This window comes from Panthera uncia, chromosome X, assembly GCF_023721935.1.
Source record: "Panthera uncia isolate 11264 chromosome X, Puncia_PCG_1.0, whole genome shotgun sequence".
Lineage (NCBI taxonomy): Eukaryota > Metazoa > Chordata > Mammalia > Carnivora > Felidae > Panthera > Panthera uncia.
Window position 1 is genome coordinate 44,777,535 of NC_064817.1, and position 19,496 is coordinate 44,797,030.

The window sequence follows — 19,496 nt, forward strand, 5'->3', positions numbered from 1 at the left end:
TGAAGGCAGTCAAAAGATATAAACTTCCAGTTATAAAATAAGTAATTCCTGGGATGTCATGTACATCATGGTGACTACAGTTATTAATATTGTATTATATATTTCAAAGTTGCTAACAGATTAAAGTTCTCATCATAAGAAAAGAAATTCTGTTACTCTGTATGGTGATAGATGTTCACTACACTTACCGTGGTGATCATTTTGCAATATATACAAATATCAAATCATTATGTTGTATACTTGAAACTAATATAAGTTTGTATGTCAGTTATACCTCAATAAAACAAGTACATAATAAAACACTACAATTCTAGTAAAAAAAAAAATGAATGATGTCAAAATGGTTCAATGTGATTAATTCTAACCAGTTATATTTTGCAGGTTCACATCAATATGAAAGAGCAGCTTTCAGTTTATTTGTGTCAGGGCATGTTTCAGCAGTTTCTTTAATAAGTTTGAAGATATTTCAATAAATAGAAAAATTCCAATAAAGACGTTTGAAAATTAAATGAGAAGATCTGTTAGCAGCAAAAACATATCTTTTGAATTAATTTTTAGGTACTTTCTCTTAGAAGCTACTTATGATATATTCATATAAAGACACAAAAGAAAATATAAAAGTAACTCCTAAAATTTTTCCTATGTCCACGTGAAAAACATTTGCATAAACACGAGTGGTAGAGGAAGATTCATTAATACTGCTCTTAGTTTTTTAATATACAAAGAAATAACACTAACAAATTATACCTTCAAAAGATAAAAGGGAGGGGTGCCTGGGTGGCTCAGTCAGTTGAATGTCAGACTTTGGATCAGGTCACGATCTCACAGTTTATGAGTTCGAGCCCCGTGTCAGGCTCTGTGCTGACAGCTCAGAGCCTGGAGCCTGCTTCGGATTCTGTGTCTCCCTTTCTCTCTGCCCCTCCTCCACTTGCACTCTGTCACTCTCTCTCTCTCTCAAAAATAAACATTAATTTAAAAAAAAAAGATAAAAGGGACATAATTCTAGTCAATGGGGCTATATCATTCACATTTCAAAGTAATCTTAAAACATCAGGTGAGGTTTTGGGACAAGATGGCAGAAATTAAATTCTCTCTGTTCTTCCTCTTAAGTATAACTAAATAATGTGGAAATAATAGAGTGCACAATCAGTTGGGTACTGAAGGATGAAAATTTGAAGGTGGACTAACTAGGGACTCCCAGGACTTGTGGAAAAACAAATCAGTTTGGCTTCTCCCAATTCCCCACCCAGTGACAAGACAGTCCAGGCTCAGCATCTCCTGACTCTTAGCTCAAAGGCAAAGGCAGCACAAGCCCAGTAATGTCCTGACCCCCAACCCAGCAGAAGGCAGTTCAGGTGGGCTTTTTCCTCCCCTGGTAACACTGGTGGGAGTTCCACTAGTAGCATGTGGACTGGTGTTCTGGCCCAGGTCAGCAGCAGTGGGGCTCAGTGCTGTCAGATGAACCAAGCAGACCTAACTAGTACTACAAGGACTCTGAAAACTAAATTGTCATTAGAACCACAGCCCACAAAAGTAGACCAGGACCAATGCATCTAAATAGGATAATTGCCTGCTAAAATAGAGTAATGTATTTAAATAGGATCCAGAGTCTCCCAAAATATATCCAAAATGTCCAGAAGACAAATGAAAATTCCTTGTCATACCAAAATCCAGGAAAATCACAATCTGAATGTAAAAATACAATCAAGAGATGCCAACAACAGGCTGAATTAGATATTGGAATTATCTGACAGGGATTTTAAAGCAGCCATCACCAAAATGCTTCAATGAACAATTACAAATAAGCTTGAAGCAAATGCAGAAACAGAAAATCTCATAGATAAATAGAAGATATTGGGGCGCCTGGGTGGCTCCGTCGGTTAAGTGTCCATCTTCGGCTCAGGTCATGATCTCACAGTTTGTGAGTTAGAGCCCCGCATCAGGCTGTCAGTGCAGAGCCCGCTTTGGATCCTCTGTCCCCTTCTCTCTCTGCCCCTCCCCTGCTCATTCTCTCTCTCTCTCCCAAAAATAAACAAACATTAAAAAAATTTTTTAATAAAAAAATTTTAAAAAAGAAAAATAGAAGATATTAAAAGAGTTAAGTGGAATTCCTAAAAATAAAGCACAAAGGAAGTGACATCACCTAGATGGCAACATAGGTTGTTCCCGACTTGGCTCACAAAAGCAACTAATAACTATTCAAGAACAATATACCACTGAAAGAATCCTAGAACAAGGGGGTGAAGCTGAGGTAACCTCCTGCACCACAGAGACCACATCAGACTGGATTAAAAGGGTAAGAGAAGTGGCTATACATTGGTCATGCTGCACCTCCCCGAGACCAGCACATGTGAAGAGCTCTCTCCTGAGCCTCCAGTACATCCAGTGGGAAAACAGAACCTGGGGGGAAAACAAGCCCTCCCTCAGCATTGTGGGTTGCTTTATCAGAGCCCCTATTTTGATCTCGCACCACAGGTATTGCAGGGGAATCTGCAGGGCTCCACTGGGAATCCGAGTATGACAGGGAAAGAGGGAGGGGCTTTCAAAGGCCAGCACACGGATCTTGGCAGACCAAATTCATACTTGCAGTGCTCAAGCAGTAATCCCAAACAGTGGTTTCGCTCATCTGCAGAACCAAGTCGGGGATATATTCTGACTAGGAAGATATCATTGTGGTTTTATGTGCATTAGCCTAGTGACTAGTGATGTTGAACATCTTTTCATATACTTGTTGGCCTGTTGTGTATCTTGTTTAGAGAAATGTCTATTCAGGTCCTTTGTCCACTTTTTAATTGGGTTATTGATTTTATTGAGTTGTGGGAGTACTTTATATATTCTGGATATTAACCCATTATCAGATATATAGTTTACAAATATTTTTCCCATTCTATAGGTATTCTTTTAACTTTGTTGATGGTTTCTTTTGTTGTGAAGTCTTTTAGTTTATGTAGTCCCACTTGTTTATTTTTTATTTTGTTGCTCATGTTTTAGGTGTCATATCCAGAAAATCACTACCAAGGCCCATGTCTTAGGAGCTTTATTCCTGTGTTTTCTTCTAGGAGTTTCATGGCTTCAGGTCTTACATTTAAGTCTTTAATCCATTTCAAGTTAACTTTTGTGAGTGGTATAAGATATGGATCCAGTTTCATTCTTTTACCTGTGTATATCCAATTACCCCAGCCCCATTTATTGAAAAGATGGTCTTTTCTCCATTGAGTATTCTTGGCTCCCTTGTGATATAATAGTTGACCTGTATATGCTTGGGTTTATTCTGGGCTCCTGATTGGGCTCCATTGGTCTATTTGTCTGCTTTTATGCCAGTATGATACTGTTTTGATGACTATAACTTTATAGTATAGCTTGAAATCACGAAGTGTGATGCCTCCTGCTTTGTTTTTTCTTTCTTAGGATTTATTTGGCTATTTAGGGTCTTTTCTGGTTCCATATATATTTTAGGAGTGATTTTTCTTCCTCTATGATAAATGCCACTGGAATCTTTACAGGGATTGCATTGAATCTATAGATGGCTTTCAGTACTACTGACATTTTAACAATACTCACTCTGCTGAGCCATAAACACAGAAGACCTTTTTATTTACTTGTGATTTCTTTGATTTCTTTGACCCATGTCTTGTAGTTTTCAGAGTAGAAATCTTCCCCCTCTTTAAATTTAACACTTAAGTACTTTGTTGTTTTGGATGCTACTGTAAATGGGATTGATACCTTTTATCTCTTTCTTTGCCTGATTTCTCTAGCTAGGACTTTTAGTGTATTGTTGAATAAGAGTGGTGAGAATGGGTACCCTTGTCTTGTTCCTAATATTAGAAGAAAAGCTTTCAACCTTTCATCACTAAGTAAGATGTTAGCTGTGGATTTGTCTTACATGGCCTTTATTATATTGAGATGTGTTCCTTCTAGGTCTAATTTCTTAAGAGTTTTTACTATGATTATTTATGTCAGATGAGTTTTCTGTATCTACTGAGATGATCATATGATTCTTCTCTTTCATTTTATTAATATGATCATATGATTAATTTCTTTCAATCCAATCATTGATTGATTTGCATTTGTTGAACCATCCTTGCATCCCAGAGATACATCTCACTTGATTATAGTATATGATCCTTTTAATGTGCTGTTGAACTCAGTATGCTAGTATATTACTGAGAGTTTTTACATCTATATTAATCAGGGAATAGGCTTATCATTTTAATTTCTAGTAGTATCCTTTTCTGGTTTGGGTATCTGGATAATGCCAGTGGGGCTTGAACTCACGAACCACAAGATCATGACCTGCGCCGAAATCAAGAGTCTGATGCTAAATCTACCAAGACATCCAGGCAACCCCCTTAATGCAAATATTGTTTCTTTTCTTTTTGTCCTCTAACTTCCATCGGCTTTCTTCACTCTGCTTCACTCTTTTTTAATTTTTGCTACTCTGCTTAATTTCTAATGTCTTATTTCCAAGTCACTAATTCTTTCTTCTGAGTGGTTTAGTTTACTTTAGAAACTCTGTGGAATTCTTCAGTTACATTGTATTTTTCACCACTAAGATTTCTGGAGTTTTTTTAAAAAAATTTTTAATGTTTATTTATTTTTGAGAGAGAGAGAGAGAGAGAGAGAGAGCGAGCAGGGGAGAGGCCGAGAGAGATGGAGACACAGAATGCGAAGCAGGCTCCAGGGTCCGAGCTGTCAGCTGTTTGAGCCGATGCAGGGCTCAAACTCACAAACTGTGAGCTGAAGTCAGTCACTCAACCAACTGAGCCACCCAGGCACCCCTGTATTTTTTTTTTTTGATGGTTACTATTTCCTTGTCAAACTTCTCACTCTGTTCATGGATTTTTTCCCCTAATTTTATTTAGTTGTCTGGTCTGTGTTTTCTTACAGTTCCTGAAATTTCCTTAAATTGTGAATTCTTTGTCAGTTTAAAGATCTCCATTTCCTGGGGTGCTTGGGTGGCTCAGTCAGTTGAGTGTCCAACTTTGGCTCAGGTCATGATCTCACGGTCAGTGAGTTCAAGCCCCGTGTCAGGCTCTGTGCTGACAGCTCAGAGCCTGGAGCCTGCTTTGGATTCTGTCTCCCTCTGTCTCTGCCCCTCCCTCACTTAAGCTCTGTTCTCTCTGTCTCTCAAAAATGAATAAACGTTTAAAAAATTTTTTTAAAAGGATCTCCATTTACTTAGTGTCAGTTATTGAAGGTTTATTAGTTTTCCTTAGTTGTTTCATATTTACCTGATTTTTGTAATCCTTAATTCCTTACAATGGTATCTGTACAATTGAGTAATTGGGCTCCTCTTCCAGAGTTCACAGGTTTTCTTTGGCAGAGGCAGTTCTTCACCAGTCAGCTCTGTTTGGATATGTCTGCTAGTAATGTCTTTGTGCAGGGGGCCTGCTATTATGGTCCATTTTGGGGAAGGCAACTGTTCGAGTTCTGAGGACAGGGAAGGGAGGTATGCCAATGGCTGAGAACAGTTGGGTCAGACTTTTGGCTTGGTTCCCTATCCAAGTGAGGTTGCAGGATCGGCTCCATGGTTTCCTGGATGCTATGGTCAGGTTTACTAGATGGTCAGGACTGCAGCTCTGAATTAGCATGCCTGACCTGGCAGGGCAGCAGGATGGGAACTGTGGTCTATGTAGCTCATTGTTTAGGGACTCAAATCCAGCCGGAGTGTGCACTGAATTCCCTGGTCAGGCAAGGCCACCAATTTTGCTCTGCAGAGAGGGGAAGCCAGAGGTTATGTGCCCTGTTCAAATGCCATAGGGCTGTTGAATGGCCTATGCAGCTACTGATGTGCTCTAGTTAGGTTCTCTGGTGGGACAGGCTGAAGACTTTATTCAACAATGAGTAGGGCTACAGATCAGATTCTCTGCCTGGACACAGGGGAAGAAGCAGCTCTAAAGTTGATAAAACTCTTTGTTCTAACTCACAAGCCTACCCACACCCCAAGTTCCCTGAACAAACAGAGCTCTTAGCCGTGTTCTGCAAACTATTGGCTCTATTTGCCTGCCTCTTGGCTCAACTGCTGCTGGGCCATATAGTTCCTAGTAGTTGTTGCCACCCTTCTGGTCAGATGGGGTCAGAAGACTTTCCACAGATGGTGGGGCTATGTTTTAGTTCCCTTGCTTGAGTGGGAGGAAGAGAGGCCCCTCCAGGCTACTATCAACTTCCCAGATTCTCTGGTTGGGAGGGACTGGGAACTACCCTCAGCCTTGGCTATGAATCAATCCCCTTTCCCATGCATAGCACAGGAATGTTTTACACTCAGTACTGGCTTTATTCTGGGGACAATCAACTTTTCCCACTCGCCTCTTGGCTCAAGTGCCACAGGGCCCCACAGCTTCCAGAAGTTGTTGCTAGACCTTCTGTTCCAATGGGGCTGGAAAACACTTTCCACAATGGGTGGTGCTGTGATTCAGCTACTTGCCTGGGTGTGGGCAAAGTGAGCTCTAGAAATATTGCCTTATACCTGTTAGAACAGCCATCATCAAAAAGACAAGATAAAAAATGCTGGCAAGAATGTGGAGAAAAGAGAACTGTTGTGCAGTTAGTGGGGTTGTAAACTGGTACAGCCACTATGAAAAACAGTATGGAAGATCAACAAAAAATTTTAAAAAATGGAACTAGTATATGATTCGGCAATTTGACTTTGGGGAATATATCCCCAAAAAACAAAAACACTAACTCCAAAAGATAATCTGCACCCCTGTGTTCATAGCATTATTTACAATAGCCAAGACACAGAACATGGAAACAACCTAACTGTCCAGATGGATGAATATATAAAGAAATTGTGGTGTACACACACACACACACACACAAGAATATTATTCAGCCATAAAAAGGGGAAATCCTACCATTTGCAACAACATCAATGGACTCTGAAGGCATTATGTTAAGTGAAATAAGTCAGAGAGAGAGATAAATGCTGTATAATCTCATAAGTGGAATCTAAAAATAACCAAAAACCAAAATACAACAAAAAAAATCCACATAAATTCACAGAAAAAGAGATTAGAGGTTTTCAGAGGCAGAGGGTGAGGGGAGGGGAAATTGGAAGTTGGTAGTCAAAAGGTACAAATGTCCAGTTATAAAATAAATAAGTACTGGGGGTGTAATGTACAATTGATGACTATTGTTAACACTGTTGTGTGATATATAGAAAAGCTGTTAAGAAAGGAAATCCTGTGAGTTCTCACCACAATGAGAAAAATTTTTCCCTTCTTTCTTTTTTTCTTTTTATTGTATTTATATGAGATGGATGTTATTTGAACCTACTGAGGTAACCATTTCATAATGTAAATGTAAATTAAACAAGCATGGTGTATCCCTTAAACTTATACAGTTAGGTATGTCCACTATTTCTCCATAAAACTGGAACAAAAGTACAATCATAGAAATAAAAACCTTATTGAATTGGCACAATAGCAGAATGAATAGGACAAAGGAAAAAAATCAGTGAACCTGAAGCGAGATCAATAAAAATTAATCTGAACAATACAGATAAAATATTAATTTACAACTACCAAATAATAACACAATTATATACCTGGTTGTAATTTATTTCTTTAGATTAGCTGGAATTTTACTCTACATTATACTATTCCATTTTTCTTTTTTTTAACCCTTATAAGCTTTTCTTAAGAACAGAATATTATAATAATGAGAACAAGAAAACACAGTCACTAAATTAAAAATCCATATGATCATTAACATAAAAAAGTAAAAATAATACCTACTATTTTTATTGAACATACAAATATAAGAACACAGAAGCTTCTTGAATCAAGATACTCTACACACCTACTGAGTGCAAATACTTCAAAATACTCATTGTTTTCATGGTATTAATTTGAAGATACTCACCTTCTAACTAAATCTGGTTTTAGAAGAGTTGCTTGTTGTTCAACTCCAACTGCCTGGGATATAGGCTGTAAATAGTACAGAAATAAAACTTGTTATAACAGCAGGCTTCAAGCTAAAAATGCAATCTGCTATTATTTCAAAAAACATGGTTTTTACATTTCATATTTTAGTTAACTCACAAACTAGGTAGAATGTCCACATTATGGAATGTTTGATGTTATTACCAAAGACAAAGAAAAATAAAATGTAGCAGTATTCATATTCATTAAGATTTTCCACTAAAAAAGATAGCATTCTTTTATATACCTTTGTTTGTGTTATTTTTCAATGGAGAACATCAACATTCAGCTTCCAGGCCTGATGGGAAAACCAGTACTAAAAGGGAGAGTTGCTACCATTTCACAAATAGATGAATAAATGAATCAAACTTTCACTTATTGCATGTTCTGGCTCTTTCTCACTCTCTTTACACTAAACTGCTGACAACTATCCCTTTGAGGTGTTAGTATCAGCAGCTGCAATACTGGCTTCTAGGAGAAAAGCTTAAGCCATCTAAGAAGGAAAATGCCAACTATGTTGGAAAAAAAATTTTAAACATTTATCTAATCCATCCTATGTACTGCCACTGGTGATAGCCCAGTGACCTTAAAACGCAAATCTACCAAAACTGATGTCTGCCCTACCAAGTTTAAACCGTCTATGATGGTTCCCTATAAATAAGGTTAAGTTCCTTTGGATGGCAAAGTCCTCAGTGAACTGGTCCCTGCCACATTCTCTAGACTCCTCTACTTGAAGACACACTGAACTGTAGCTCCTTTGAATGAGTTGGGCTCTTCCATATGCTGTGACTCTACTCATGTTCCTTCATCTTCCTGGTCTATTTCAACTCCTCCTCAGTCCTGTCCATTCTATGGATGGGACTCCTTTATATAAGAAGCTTCTATCATCGTAGGTTCCAGATAGTCCAGCAAAATCGCTTTGGGTACTCTTTAAAAAAAATATGCCTGGATGGCTCAGTCAGTTAAGTGTCAGACTTCGGCTCAGGTAATGATCTCACGATTCATGAGTTCAAGCCCCACATTGGGTTCTCTACTGTCAGCACAGAGCCTGCTTTGGATCCTCTGTCTCCTTCTCTCTCTGCCCCTCCCCTGATCACTCTCTCTCTCTCTCAAAAATAAACATTAAGAAATATTTTAAAAATAAAAAAACATATACCTTATCTCATATCTTGTTTTCTAAACAATAAGGGATAAAGGTTTCCTAGAGAAATGACCAATTCCAACATTGGGGCAAAGAAAGTACAAGATGAAGCTGGATCATCTTGTTATGCCAAAAAATAAAGAACTGCTCAAAGAATGATGGGAACATATCAAAAATATATAGGAGTCAGCTTGAAGGGGTTCCCACTGTCCAAATATGGGACGATTTGGACATCAAAATAAATAATGATAGTAACCGGAATATAACCCATTCAATAAAATAAAAATACATGAGTTTATACTGATACAAAGTCTTTGCAGCACAAGGCAACTAATAAACACAAGGAATGATGAAATCATAAAATCATCAATGGATGATAAAACAGGTGGGTAAAAGTTACATAGATTCAGAATATCTCCCCACAGATTACTGATTAATTATAAAAGCAACAAAAAGGGTCACTTTATACTAGAAAACCATACAGCATATAGCAAGTGTCACTTTATACTAGAAAACTATACAGTATATAGCAGGCCCCATCTTAAATAAGGAATCAGATTTAACCTCAGCAATAGTGGGACAAACTGACATCACATACTTCCTAATATGATATGATGTGCAAAGAACACATTGCTTATATAGTATTCCTGACAAAAATGCATCATCTGAATCTGAACAAGAGGAAATTTCAAACAAACTCAAATTGAAGGACATTCTACAAAATAACCAATCTTTAGTCTTCAAAAAAATATCAATGTTATAAAAGACAAAGAAAAGCTGAGGAACTGTTCTAGATTAAAGGAGACAAGAGAGACAACACAAGTAAAGGCAATGCATGATCTTCAATTAGATTTTAAATCAAGGGAGCAAAATTGCCTACATGGACATTAATTGGACAATTGGTGAAATTTTGATGTGGACAATGGTTTAAGTAATAATAATATATTTATATTAAATTCCTTGAATTTTGTCATTGTATTGTGGTTAAAAAATGTCCTTATTCTTATACTGAAATATTTAGGAGTAAAAGGGCATCATATCTGCAACTAGTTCTCCCATGCTTCACAGGGAAAATCATGTGTGCATAAATGGATAGATGGATGGATGAATGGATGGACAGAATGACCAACCAAATAATAAATCGATGGACCGTCATCCAGCAATGCCTTTTATCATGTCCCTCTTTATCATATATGTTTAATGTCTGACTCCAAGGACTCTGCTATCTTTGTATTCTCAGTTCCTCTTACCACTTACCACAGTGTCTGGCACATTTTAGGCTTCGAATAATGTTTTAAGGCAGAAAGAAATAAGAAAGAAAACACTGACATAAGAAGAAAGGCTGTGCCATAAAAATGTTCATGATCCATTATTACGAATCCTGGACACAAATCCTAAGGAAATAATACAAAGGAAGAAAAAAGTACATAGTATAAAGTCTGTTTCATAGTAAATATTCAATAAATGATAGATACCTCTGTGTTTTTATTGTGCTATTATACATAATAAAAATTGGCAGCAAATTAGTTGTTCAGGAATAGGGGAAGAGTTAGGTAAATATGAATATTTATTGTACTATTGTGTGGCCAATAAATACTAGAATTGTGAAAGCCAAGTAAAGGCAGGGAAAATCACTTGCCAATGAATGAAAAAAGTAGAAAACAAAACTGTATATGTAAATACAACCACTTACACATGTGTCAAAAGCCGGGAATACTATAACAAATATAATCACTGCCATGTCAAGGAAATAGCATTCTAGTGATTTTTCCCAATCTTACTACTTTTTATGATGTTACTACATACATTTTATAATTTAAAACTTTCAAAGGATATCAAATACTAAGCGTACAGGAAAATCGGTATTTTCATAAACCACTGGTGGGATTGTAAACTGGTTAGTCCTTTTTGAAAAGTAATTTGACAATCAATGCATAAGTCTTACAAACATGTAGCAATTACATTTCTAGAAATTTGCCCAATAATTAAAAATGTATACAAAGGAAATAATTAAGAGTAGACAGCATGATTTAGCTACAAGAATGTTCCTCACAACACAGAATATAATTGCAAAGAGCAAAAAATTTAGACACTTGTTTCCTTTATTTGCTCCATTAAATAAATAATTGTATTTTACATGTTATCTTATCAGTGACAGATATATAGGTTATCTTATAAGTGAGAAAAAACTATAAAAGAGTATGTATACTATAGTTACATTAAAATTACATGTATGTTTAAGTATATAAAATGGTCTGGAAGAATATATGACAAGGTGTTAAGCTTATCTATATTCATCTTCTTTGGTAATAAGAAAAAAATAAATTCAACTTTTTACAGATTTATCAACCCTCAAATCTGGTAAACACAGGGCAGGTTTCCATTACTTCAATACACAACATTATGGTCATTTTAGACAAAAGTAAAAATGGAACATTTAATTAAATCTGAAAGACATCTAAAAAAATAGCCCAGCATCTATTTGTATATATTAGTTTTGAAACTCCTCAAAATATTATGAGAGAACTTGATTTGAAGCTATCATATGAAAAGACAGATGAACCGACTATTAGCCATGATTCTGAGGACACAAAGTAGCATTAATAATCCTGTTAATAATTAACACGTGGTTATAAAATATCATCCCAGATTGCTGTCACAGTAACTATGTCTTGTTTCTCTTTACTTAATCCATACTCTTTGCCTCTAGATTTATGCATCAAGGCACCATGTCAGTGTTCCATCTTGCTGGGTCTCAATATAATTCTTTTAAAATTTCTTTAATACAACCATTTAAGTTGGATACATTTTGTCGGATCTTGTGTGTACAAAAAAGAATTCTGATTGCCAAAGTATTTGCTTTTAGTGTTTTTAAACAGTAATTATGTTAAAGAGCTAAATATCTAACCTATATTTAGAAGCTAATCTAATTTGTCCAGGAAAAAACCTCAGTATGGGTTGACTGACTAGGTTGGAGGAGGAAAAGAAAGTCAAGAAATGGTACTTTGTGCTTATTTCTCAACTAACGCCCACCTTAAAATCCAATGAGAGACAGGCACCAATCCCCTTTCCTAATGAGACTTTCATAATTTTGATGTCTAAGACTTTGATAATTTTCTAGTAAAATTCAATAATACTGAAGTACATCTGGACACATGCAGAATGAGGACAAGGCCAAAATGAAAAGCAAAGCTAGGCGTGGATTCCATGAGCCATACCATGCTCTCCTCTCTATTTTGACATTTAGAACACTTTCTTACACTTGTTTCTAGGTCTTTCTCACCTGGGATATGCTGTGAGCTATTTGAGGGAAAGACCATATCTCTAAAATTTATCACAATATTCCCAGCACCTAACCAACACCTGAAATAGGAATAGATGCTCACTCAGTAATTGTCTTTCACTATTATAATATTTTCATTGCTTTTATTTTTATTATAGCAACAAACCAATCAATATTAAGCATTTATTAAGTGCTAAGCACTTCATATACATTATTTAAACTTACTTAAACCCTTATGACAACTCTGAGCAGTAAGTATTGCTATCTTCATTTTACAAATGAGCAAGCTGAGGCTGTAAGTGATAGAAGCAAAAATTGAGTCAGTAAAAGGAAATTAATGAATAGATAAATAACTCCAGACAGTACTGAGGAGCAGAGACCCCTTGTGCATACCACAGAGGCTTTTCTGTTAAGTTTCGTTAGTTCCTAATCCTTTCTCCTTAACTTACTTTGTCATTATTTGCCCTCCTCCCACCAGTGATTCTCAGCCCTGGATGCAGTTTATAATCTCAAGGGAAGGAGAAGAGAAGGAGAGAAAGGGAGGAGGGGAGACAGAAGAAGAAAAAGAAAACAAAAAACAAGAAAAGAAACATCTAAAAATTTCATAAACTATCTTGTATTATCAATGCTACAAAACATGCCTCTCCTATGAAGTGCTTTTTATTTTTTAATAACTGCTATTTACTAAGCACTTACTACATGCCAGGTACTTCTTACATATATCTCATCTAAACCTAATGAGTCTGCAAGATAGGCATTTTTTTTACATCATACAGAGAAGTTGAATAATTGTTCAGTGAAAACCCATGTATCTACCACTCACAGTCTATAGCATTTTAGTATAATTGCATATCACATGTATATCCATCAATCCATCTTATTTTTTACATTTCAAAGTTGCAAATGCAAGACAAGCATTTTAAAATGTCATTTTACAAATGAAAACAATCAGAGCTAAAATAAATACCTTTCCTCAAATCATACAGTAAATAATTCAGAGACACTGTTCAAACTCAGGTCTAACTCAAGATACAAACTGGTTCAAGCCTATATTTATGATGCATATACCTGTTTAACAGTGAAATTTTTGTCTAATTAAAAAAATTATCACTGTGTATGTCCACTTCCATATTTTTATACTTAAAAAGAATGCTTCATCTATAAAGTCATTGTTTATCCAAGCCGAATTCCTGGCCAAGCCAAGATTCCAAGAAATGAAATTTACCATAAAAAAATAAATGATCCAGGGCACCTGGGTGGCTCAGTCGGTTAAACATCAGACTTTGGCTCAGGTCATGATCTCAGGGTTCATGAGTTCGAGCCCTGTGTCGGGCTCTGTGCTGGGAGCTCAGAGCCTAGAGCCTGCTTCGGATTCTGTGTCTCCCTCTCTCTCTGCCCCTCCCCACTTGTGGTGTCTCTCTCTCTCTCTCTCTCTCTCTCTCTCAAAAATAAACAAACATGAAAAAAAGAAAGAAATGATCCACAGCACATTTCCATGGACAAACTCACATCAAGACACAAAGGCTATTAAACAGGCAAGGAAAAAAAGATGAAAACATACCGGCACCACAAAAACTGACAAACAAGAGTGATAGAAACTAGGAGGAAGTTTTATTAATTATAAGGCAGGTAGAACTAGATTAAAAAAAAAATTTACCTAGGCTTCACTCCAGGGCCTCCCTAGAGAGCACCTCATGAAAGGGAAACTAACTGAAAGTAGACTTATATGTCATACTTTCCCTGTATTATGTGCTGTCAGTTGAGTTATCAAGGGTCTGTACCAACCAGCAAATTGATAAGGCACTGCTCTTGTTGCAGCCCTCCAAGTTTCTACAGCTATTTGGAGGCAGAAACTAACCCTGTTTAAAAAAAAAAAAAACTGAAAGGAGTGAGAATGCATATTGGAGATAAAAAGGAGAGGACTAACTGAACCATTTAGCATTCTGGGAGGTAGAGTCCCTACAAGTAAAACCAAATCAGCAAGGATGCAGAAAGGAAAAATTTTGGTAGGTATACATGTTGAAGACTGCAGTCTTTACCATATTTGATTATTACAAGCATTAGAAAACACACTATGGGGGTAAAAGTAAACCATACCTTATTAGCGAACTATAGATCAATGTCTGTTAATAAACAGTGTACATACCCTTGTCCTTAAACTGTAGATCTGTGAAATGACTTAATCACCATTTGAAAAGACAACAGAAGTCAAAGAAAATCTGCATGAAGTCAGAGAGTTGGGCAGGGGAGGCCAGATCCTATAGGGCTTTCATGCCATTAAGTATTGGTATTTTTACTATGAGTGATATGGGCAATAGAAGGTTTTGGGTAGGGTTTTGAGACATGATATGACTTGCATTTTGAGAGACTTAACAAAGGACTATAGGGGAGGGGAAGGAAAAAAAAGTTAGGGAGGGAGACAAACCATAAGACACTCTTAAAAACTGAGAATAAACTGAAGGTTGATGGGGGTGGGAGGGAGGGGAGGGTGGGTGATGGGCATTGAGGAGGGCACCTGTTGGGATGAGCACTGGGTGTTGTATGGAAACCAATTTGACAATAAATTTCATATTTAAAAAATAAATAAATAAAAGGATCATTCTGCTTCTTAGAATGAGAAAAGGGTTATAAAGGAGCAAAGGCAGAAGGAAGGACAACAATTAGGCTACTGTAATCATTCAAGTAAGAGAGATTAGACCATCATGATAATGATGGAAGTGAGAAGTAGTCAGGTTGTAGATATATTTTAAAGGAAAAGCCAAAAGACTTTCTGATGATTTCAAGTGACATTTGAGAAAAAGAGAAGAGTAAAAGATAACCACAAATATATGGCTTGAGTAACAAGAAAGAGTTTCCATTTGCTGAGATGGGGACAACTGTGGAAAGAACAGCCTTAGGGCAGTGGTCGGAGGGGAGTATAAAAAAAGTGTTTGATTTTGGACACATTGAATTTGAAATGCCCATTGTATAACCAAATAGAGATGTTGGATATATACTGAAAGAAGCATGGCAAAAACAAACAAAAACAAAAAATTCTTTCCTAGAACACAAAGTCAAAAGTAAAGTGGGCTGGAAGTATCCATACGAAACACACACACACACACACACACACACACACACACACACACACATTCTGGTCTGTGTGCTGAGAACCCTGGAAACTATAACCCCCAAGTAACACAAAACACAGCCAACATCCATATTTTAGTTTCTAAATTACATTGCCCACTGAAAGGAATTAGGGCTCCATGGAAAAATGACTGATTCCAGAGGAGGGGCAGGGAAAGTACAAAATGAGCCTGAAATACCATACCGTGCCAGAAAATAAAGAAGTACTCAAAAGAATAACAAGAACATGTTGGGGCACCTGGGTGGCTCAGTCGGTTAGGTGATCGACTTTGGCTCAGGTCATGAATACACAGTTCGTGAGTTCGAGCCCCACATCTGGCTCTCTGCTGTTAGCAGAGAGCCTGGAGCTTGCTTTGGATTCTGTGTGTGTGTCTCTCTCTCTGCCCCTCCTCCCCACCCTCAAAAATAAACATTAAATTTTTTTTTAAAAAAGAATAACAAGGACATGTCAAAAGGACACCACATCTACCTTGAATGGGTGCCTATTAACCAAATCTGGGGTACTTTAACCATCAAAATAAATAATGATAATATTATATCACAACTTAGTAAATAATATAAGGCCCCATAAGTACATACTTACACAAATAAACAAATAAATGAGAAGGGACAGCTAATAAACATAAAGAGGAATGATGAAATTAGAATATCAATAGATACATAAACTAGTGGGTGAAAGTTTTGATGATGTTACATAGTCTCAAAACAGCTCCCTATAAATAACTCATAAATTATAAAGGGGAAAATGGCAACTTTATAGTGGAGAAGCCTGGCAGGCCCTGCTTGAACCATGTAATAAAAGTTAATATCACAAATTTTGGGACAAACTGGCATGGCTCCTAATATAGAGATGTCACTTACATGGTATTCCTGCCAAAAATCTATGATTTGAATCTAATCATGAGAAAACTTCAAATAAACATAAACTGAAGGGTATTCTACAAAAAACTGGCCTGTGCTTTTCAACACTGTCAAGAAAAACAAAGAAAGGCTAAAGAAATGTTCAATATTAAAGCAGACTAAAAAAAAAGACAACTACCCTCCCCACCAAAATTTGACTAGGCACTTCACAAAAGAAGATATTTGAACGTCTAAGAATTACATGAGAAAGTGCACAACATTGTTACTTATCAGAGAAATGCAAGTTAAAAGCACAATATATACTACATCACATCTACCAGAATGGCTAAAATTTAACATACAGGTAATGCTAAGTGGTGATAAGGATGTAAAATAACTGGAACATTCATACATTGCTGGTAGGAATATATTTTTTAATGCTTATTTATTTTTGAAAGAGAGAGAGAGAGAACTACCAGGGGAGGGGCAGAGAGAGAGGGGACACAGGATCTGAAGCAGGCTCTGCGCTGACAGCAGAGAGCCCAATGCAGGGCTCAAACTCATGAACCATGAGATCATGACCTGAGCCGAAGCTGGATGCTTAACTGACTGAACCACCTAGGCACCCGGGTAGGAATGTATTTTGACACAACTACTTGGAAAACTGTGTAGTATTATTTAGTATAGTTAAATATACTTTTATCCTGTGACCCAGCAATCCCACACCTATATACAGACACAAGAGAAATGAGTGCATGTGTCCAACAATAAAACATACAGGAACATTCACAGCTGTTTATTTTTAAGAGTCAAAAAGGAGAACCAATCTTAATGTACATCAACAGAAGAATTGATAACTGAACTGTGGCATAATCTATAATAGTACAACTCAAAGCACAAAAAACAAACTAATGATACATGCAACAATGTGGGTGGATCTTAGTGAATCTTCTAGGGGGCTGAAAATGTACTCTATCTTCATTTGCATTTAGTGGGGGAATAGATACGTGAAAATTCTTCAATTAGGGTACGTTAGATTTAGATTAGGGTACTTTAATGTATATATGCTTTATATACTTTAATAAAAATAAGAAATCTTTGGGGGACCTAGGTGGCTCAGTCAGTTAAGCATCCGACTTCAGCTCAGGTCATGATCTCACGGTTGGTGGGTTTGGGCCCCACGTCAGGCTCTGTGCTGACAGCTCAGAGCCTAGAGCCTGCTTCAGATTCTGTGTCTCTTTCTCTCTCTGCCCTTCCCCTGCTATCTCTCTCTCTCTCTCAAAAATAAATAAACATTAGGGGCGCCTGGGTGGCGCAGTCGGTTAAGCGTCCGACTTCAGCCAGGTCACGATCTCGCGGTCTGTGAGTTCGAGCCCCGCGTCGGGCTCTGGGCTGATGGCTCGGAGCCTGGAGCCTGTTTCCGATTCTGTGTCTCCCTCTCTCTCTCTGCCCCTCCCCCGTTCATGCTCTGTCTCTCTCTGTCCCAAAAATAAATAAAAAACGTTGAAAAAAAAAATTAAAAATAAAATAAAATAAAATAAAATAAATAAATAAACATTAAAAAATAGTTAAAAAAAAGAAGAAATCTTTTTAAAAGCTGGTATGATCCAATTCTGATAAAATACTAAAAAATATTTTGTGTATGTGTTTGTATGGAAAAATGTCTAGAAAACTACAAAGGTTCATTTCTGAGAGGTGAGTTAACCAGTAATTTTAACTTTATACTTTGCTGTAATTTCTAAAAAGTATAAGAAGAAAAGTTATTTTCAAAAAGCTATTTTCAGAAGTAAAACTTTCACTATTGACAAATGACATTATTATACACAGAAAACCCTAAAACTCTACCAAAATTGCTAGAACTGATAAATGAATTCAGTAAAGTCACAGGATACAAAATCAATGTGCAGAAATCTGTTGCATTTGTATACACTAATAATGAAGCAGCAAAAAGAGAAATCAAGAAAACCACATTTACCACTGCACCAAAAATAATGATACCTAGGAATAAACCTAATCAGAAGTAAAGACCTGTACTCTGAAAACTGTAAAACACTGATGACAGAAATTGAAGAGGACAGAAAGAAATGGAGATATCCCATGGTCATGGACTGGAAGAAAAATATTATTAAAATTCCTAAACTACCCAAAGCAATCTATGTATTTAATGCAATCTCTATCGAAATACCACTAGCATTTTTCACAGAACTAGAACAAAATATCCTAAAATTTATATAGAATCACAAAAGACCACAAATAGCCAAAGTAATTTTGAAAAAGGAAAGCAAAGCTGGAGGTATCACAATTCTAGACTTCAAGTTATATTACAAAGCTGCAGTAATGAAAACAGTATGGTACTGGCACAAAAACAGACACATAGATCAATGGAACAGAATAGAAAGCCCAGAAATAAACCCACAGCTATATGATCAGTTAATCTTCAACAATAGCAGTAAAGAATCCAATGGGAAAAAAACAGCCTCTTCAACAAATGGTGTTGGAAAAACTGGACAGCTACATGCAAAAGAATGAAACTGGACCACTTTCTTTCACCATGCATAAAAATAAGCTTGAAATAGATTAAAAGCCTATATATGAGACCTGAAACCATAAATATCCTAGAAAAGAGCACAGGCAGTAATGTCTCCGACATTGGCTCTAGCAACCTTTTTCTAGATATGTCTCCTGAGGCAAGGGAAACAAAAGCAGAAATAAATTATTGGGACTTCATCAAAATAAAAAGCTTCTGTACAGCAAAGGAAACAATCAACAAAACTGAAAGGCAACCTATGTAATAGGAGAAGATATTTGCAAATGATGTATCCAATAAAGGGTCAATATCCAAAATATATAAAGAACTTATACAACTCAACACCCAGAAAACAAATAATCCAATTTAAAAATGGGAATAAGATTCTCAGGATCCACATAAGAGTGAAAACATATGGTATCTATCTTTCTCTGTATGACTTATTTCACTTAGCATAACACTCTCCAGTTCCATCCATGTTGCTACAAATGTTTTCACTCTTACATGGATCCTGAGAAACTTAACAGAAGACCATGGGGGAGGGGAAGAAAAAAATGGTTAGAGAGGGAGGGAGCCAAAACATAAGAGACTCTTAAAAACTGAGAACAAACTGAGGGTTGACGGGGGGGGGGGGGGGGGGGGGGGGGGGGGGGG

At 36.7% G+C, this 19,496-nt stretch overlaps 1 protein-coding gene across 1 annotated transcript in view; it reads right to left on the bottom strand.

Moving 5' to 3' along the window:
* The window catches only part of WNK3 (WNK lysine deficient protein kinase 3), a 191,740-nt gene that overhangs the window by 72,699 nt on the left and 99,545 nt on the right, over positions 1-19,496 (bottom strand). Inside the window, exon 11 of the mRNA XM_049643249.1 lies at positions 7,864-7,928. Within this exon, the coding sequence (XP_049499206.1) occupies positions 7,864-7,928 (65 nt within the window). The remainder of the gene's footprint in view (positions 1-7,863; positions 7,929-19,496) is intronic.